General features: G+C 37.1%; 1 protein-coding gene across 1 annotated transcript in view; it reads left to right on the top strand.

Annotated features, from left to right (window-relative positions):
- Nucleotides 1-6000, top strand: part of AHI1 (Abelson helper integration site 1) — a gene marked incomplete at its 5' end in the record, with an annotated part of 90036 nt that overhangs the window by 6796 nt on the left and 77240 nt on the right. Inside the window, 3 exons of the mRNA XM_072410226.1 lie at nt 922-1101; nt 2837-2980; nt 5081-5213. Of these exons, the coding sequence (XP_072266327.1) occupies nt 922-1101; nt 2837-2980; nt 5081-5213 (457 nt within the window). The remainder of the gene's footprint in view (nt 1-921; nt 1102-2836; nt 2981-5080; nt 5214-6000) is intronic.

The raw sequence follows: 6000 nt of genomic DNA, 5'->3' as shown, positions 1-6000 counted from the left end.
CTACTCTGTAACTTTGGGCATCAATGGACCAAGAAAACTTTCAGAAATATGCTTTGCTCTTGTTCCCTGTTATACTTCTAGCCATACTGCTGCTTGGGGAACAAAAATGTATTTGTTCTTAAATACAAATACCATGTGCCTTGTTCTCAGACATCCATACCCAGCTGTTAATAGAGCTGGGAAAAAAAAAAAAAACAAGCTGTGGGAAGATCTAGCAATGTGATCTGTCCATTTATGGTGCCCTCTCTGCTGCAGATTTCCATGGGCCAACACTCATGGAAAAGAATGGATTGGTGACATCTGCGCTCCCAAAAAAAAAAAACCCTTGGAGTTTATTCTCATTTCAATATCTTTGGGAGTGCACACTAGTATATTTCCTTGAGTGTGCTGGTGAAGTGAGTTAAGGTGCTATTCACAATGCAAAGCAGCTCATTATACCAATGCTGCAATGCATATATGTGAAAAAAGCTATTAGAATGGATTTACATGGTATCCTCTTTTAGCTTTATATTTTTGCCTAAAATTGGTTTCTGAAAGATTAGAGAAGTCAGTCATTACTCAACAAATGACAATTACAACCATGCCAGCTACCCAGTCTTATATTTTGTCTCCCAACTAGAATACATAGCTGTATCCTGGACACTGTGTGAAGGAGTTAACACTGGATGTCCATCGGACTGTGCATGCCCAGTCTTAATGTTTGATTTAGACACCTAATAGAAAGGAAGTCTGCAGGAACAAATTACAGGGTAATAATGCAGTGCAAGGTAAAAGGACTTACTGCATTTAAAAGGGAAAGGGCCACATTAAAGAAGTAGGCCATGCTTTGAGTGCACTGCACACTTTACCTTATATATTAGAATTTAACCTGAGATTGGAGTTCAAACATTCCAAAAAAAAATGTTTTTTTTTCAATTTTAGGTTGTAGGGGCTAATGAAGTGCTCAACGTAGATAAAAAGTTACGCTTACAGCTTTACTATCCTCCTCGATCCCGCATTTCTTCCAACACAGCCGTGTACAATTGGTGGTTAAAATATCCCAGAAATCAGTACCCTTCCACTTTATATGTGACCATTAAAGGATTAAAGCTGCCAGAAAATGTAAGTATTATTTATTAGGAAAAAATGTGCAAATTTACATATAAAGTGTGCCTTTACATGGGCTAAAACAAGTATTTATATATTCTGCTAAGTATTTATATACAAGCAGTGTTTTAAAGCTTCTTCGATGAAAGCACTGTGCACAAATTCATCTTTAAAATTATTAACAAAAGCACCAAAATTACATCTCCTCCCTGTTTACTTTGCACCAGTGATTTGGCCTTCTGCCAGCATTCTAATGTAAGCAAACAGCAGGTGCTATAAACTGAATCTCTTTAAATCCACTTTGAGTCTCAGTTTGATAATAAAGTACACCACCATACCTTCAGCTATAGAGGTCAGTAATCACTTGTTTGAATGTTCATTTACTGTTAAATATATTGAAGTATTTTATTGATAATCGGAACTTTAAAGTTGTATTGAAAGAAATGTAGACATAATTTAATCCATTCAACTGCATTTGTAGGTATAACCTCATTATTGCGCTGCTCCTTCTCAGCTAGCTAAACTCTCCACCAGGGTGTTCCGATCACAAATGTTTTAGAAAATTATTTAACTGTATGGTCACCAAATTGACCAGAGCTTAGATTTGTTTGTTCTGAGCATAGTAAGCATATTCTACACATCTTGTGTACAAGTTTTCTTGTCTCTCCCAAGTATGTGGGCATTTTTTATTTCAGAATAAGGCCCCTTTCACTTGTTATGCTGCTCCAAGGCACATAGCAAAGTGCTGCTATGCACCCAGGACACCCAACAAATAACAGCAAAAGTTAGTGTTTGCAAGTGTTGTTCTTGCGTGTGTGCTGTGGTTCTTCCTCCTGAGATGGAAAAGCAACTGCATGACCAGAAGCTTTATATCACCTCCAGAAACAGCAACCCAGTGAATGCAACCGCGTGTTCAAACTGCTTCCCAACTGCTCCCATACAGTTGAACGGGAGTGCCTGGTATTGTGGTTGTGAATGTGGTACAAACTGAGGTTGCCTTCAAGTCTGAAATGTTTGTGTTGCATGTTTCAAACTATAGCTCTAGAACTTCAGAAAAACACATACATTCTTTCCAAACAGACTGGGCAATGTAAGGAACAATAGAAGGCATGGTATGTTAATTATATACACTAAAAGAAGCAGTTTTGCCATAGGTTTTATATTCCATCCTGCCAGTTTGATGTGATCGGCTGACATGGGAGTTATTTTTGTTTCATACTAGTGCATTATCAGCAGAATAATGTCTTATTTGCAGCATCTTATGCACAGATTACTTAAGATATAGCTGAAGCTCTGTACCCCACCCACTGATAATTTCAAAAGTTTACCCACTTTCAGACAGCTTTCAGTTGCATTGGTTAAACCTGTCAGGCTAACCTTCCAGTAAAAATGGAAAAAGCATTGGTTGCATTGTTTTTTTTTTTTTGTGGCCAAAATCTGGTTGCCAAGTGTGCAGAGAACTTATTTTTTTTTCTCTTTACGCCTACTCTTTTTTCCTTTCATCTTTCACATTATATTTACAAATGTAGAGATGTGCAGTGTAAATTGTAATATTTTGCCAACTAAAGACTTTCAAGTTCAGTTCATGTGTAACTGTTATCCCTAATATTTTTAAAATCTAACAGAAAATCAAAGTAATCCATGTCATAAATTATCAGTTATTTGTACTACTAATGTAGTACAATGGTCAGTAAACGTATTGGGGAGATGTTAAGTAAAGACAATGTTCTTTTTTGTTCGTTTTTTTCAGGTATATTCAGTGACAAATTTGGGTCTTCCATTTGGGAGCAACTTATCAAATGCTGATCTGCATGATGTTGCTATGAAAGGATCTGATTCAGGGGACACTAAACAGATGAAAGAAAACTTTAAATGGACTCGGCTACCAGGGCAGGTAACAGACTTAATAAACATTAAGTAGTGTTGGCATATAGGATTTACAGGCCTAAATACAGTTAGGTTCATAAATATTTGCACAGACAACTTTTTTTTTCTAATTTTGGTTGGGTTGTGGGTTTAAGTGGGTTGAACAAAGAGATTGCATAAAAATGTGAGGAGCTAAGGCCTTTTTTTTAACACAATCACTTCATTTCAGGGGCTTAAAGTAATTGAAAAATTGACTCAAACACTATTTCATGGGCTGGTGTGGGCAATTCCTTCATTATGTCATTATCAAATAAGCAGATAAAAGGCCTGGAGTTGATTTTAGGTGGGGGGTGCTTGTATGTGGAAGATTTTGCTGTGCAGTCAAAGGAGCTCTTCATGTAGATGAAACAAGCCATCCTTAAGCTGCAAAAACAATAATACATATGGACAATGACCCAAAACATACAGCCAAAGCAACCCAGGAGTTTATTAAAGCAAAGAAGTGGAATATTCTTCAATGGCCAAGTCAGTCACCTGATCTGAACCCAGTTGAGCATGCATTTCACTTGTTGAAGACTAAACTTCGGACGGAAAGGCCCACAAACAGCAACTGAAAGCCGCTGCAGTAATAACCTGGCAGAGCATTAAAGAGGAGGAAACCCAGCATCTGGTGATGTCCATGAGTTCAAGTCTACGGGCTGTCATTGCCAGAAAAGGGTTTTCAACCAAGTATTAGAAATGAACATTTTATTTTCAGCTTTTTATTTGTCCAATTACTTTTGAGCCCCTGAAATGAAGTGAGCCAAAGCAACCCAGGAGTTTATTAAAGCAAAGAAGTGGAATATTCTTGAATGGCCAAGCCAGTCACCTGATCTGAACACAATTGAGCATGTATTTCACTTGTTGAAGACTAAACTTCGGACACAAAGGCCCACAAACAAACAACAACTGAAAGCCGCTGCAGTAATAACCTGGCAGAGCATTAAGAAGGAGGAAACCCAGCATCTGGTGATGTCTATGAGTTCAAGACTACAGGCTGTCATTGCCGGCAAAGTGTTTTCAACCAAGTATTAGAAATTAACATTTTATGTTCAGCTTTTTAATTTGTCCAATTACTTTTGAGCCCCTGAAATGAAGTGATTGTGTAAAAAAAAGGCTTTAGTTCCTCACATTTTATTGCAATCTTCTTGTTCAACCCACTGAATTAAAGCTGAAAGTCTGCAGTTCAACTGCATCTGAATTGTTTCATTTAAAATTAATTGTGGTAATGTAAAGAACCAAAATTAGAAAAAAATTTGTCTGTCTAAATATTTATGGACCTAACTGTATATGTTAAAGGAAATGTCTAGTCTTTTTTGTTTAAAAATGATACATATTGTGAGATCGCCCGTAGCAACGGGGGTGTTTCAAACAGGAAACAGGGCCAGCAGGTCAAAGGTGCATCAAGGGTTTTATTTACTAATACTATATCCACACAAAAACAGGCAACATAAAGCCTGGCCACTTGGCCACTAACTCACTGTTAGTTCCCTTAACAATCCAGCCCAACCTAGTGCTGTGCAGGGCTCTAAGGCCCTAACCATACAGCTTTTCTAACAGTGTGTGTCTTTGCTCACAGTTCACCTTGGCCCTCCTCCCAGCTCACCAGCCAAGACAGAGCCACAGGAATTAGCAGGGTGGGAGTTTATATCCCCAACCTAATTTCCAGGATGAGTTTCAGCTGAGATAATTACACCTGATCATACCCAGGCCTCTTTAGCTCCCCCACCTGGCTAATTGTCATGCAGCCTGGTACTTCAACCCCCACCTTCAGGTTAAAAGGAAAACTGTCTGACAAATGTATGATACGCATAACCTGTATCTGGGCAAACCCTGTGATTTCTTTGGCCAGCTGTTACTATATATAGATAGATATTTTATGTCAAGATTTTAATGCTCATTACATTATTGGTACTGCGCAATTTAAAATGAAATTTCAAGTTCTGTGTTTTGGTAATCCTTTAACTTTTTAAATAACTTCATGTATATATTTAGTGTTTCTGTAAGGCTTTATTTATGAACATACAGACAGACTTTGCCAAAAGTTACATCCTTTATATATTTATATATAAATATGTTCTCTATGTAGGCATGTCGTATCCCTAACAGGAAGTTTTTGTCTCTGCGTGCTGGACAAATGGGATGTTCCTATGTGTGTTTCTCCAATGATGGGAGAATACTGGCAGCAGCATGTGCAAACAGAGATGGTTATCCTATATGCTGTAAGTTCCCTTTTTTATCCATATTTTGTATATATTTTTTTTAAAAAATAACTCTTATGTATGAAGTTTAAATCATTTTAAAAGGAATTTTCAACGCTTCTCCTACTGTATAAATTAGGCTGCTCCTATTGTAACAATTATGTGTATGTTAAGTAAAATCATAAATTGCTGTTTACAATTAAAAAAAAAAAAATCATTTGCATCAAAAAATTTTTTTTTTGGGATGCAAAAACTTTGTTAAGAAACAAAGTTTCTTATCTGGAGACCTTGTCAGTGACAGCATTTATTTTGCAGACTGACAATTCTGAGCCATTAATTTACCTGTTATAAGGCCTATCAAATAGGCCATTGGCTACACGTATGTGATACGGACTACTGTACTTGCGGTGAATATACAGATAATATTGTGTGTGCACAAATGAGGTGTTATTTGTCTAGTGCCAATTAGTTGGCTACTTAGGATCTATGTTTTAAACAAAGGTCCTGAATATGCATATGTTATGAGCTGTATTCTGAGAGTTTATCACTGAATACAATACACTGTTTGCCCCCCCAAAAAAACCCTCAAGTCTATTTCTCCTTTATTTACATCTATCAAAGAGGCAAACCAACAGCCCCATTAAATGAGCAAAATAAGAAAAGGATTTAGAACTTACCTTACCTGCTTAATGTTCTCTCCTGTTCACATGCCTTAATGTTCTCTCCTGTTCACATGCAAAGTACTCTGTCCCCTATACAGAGGTAGTTTATGGGAATGGTAAACAAACCTTAATGTTGTGTTTTTAAC

Source organism: Pyxicephalus adspersus, chromosome 4 (genome assembly GCF_032062135.1).
Source record: "Pyxicephalus adspersus chromosome 4, UCB_Pads_2.0, whole genome shotgun sequence".
Taxonomy (NCBI): Eukaryota; Metazoa; Chordata; class Amphibia; order Anura; family Pyxicephalidae; genus Pyxicephalus; species Pyxicephalus adspersus.
Note: the sequence above shows the minus strand (reverse complement) of the source record. Positions and strands in the feature narration are given on the sequence as shown.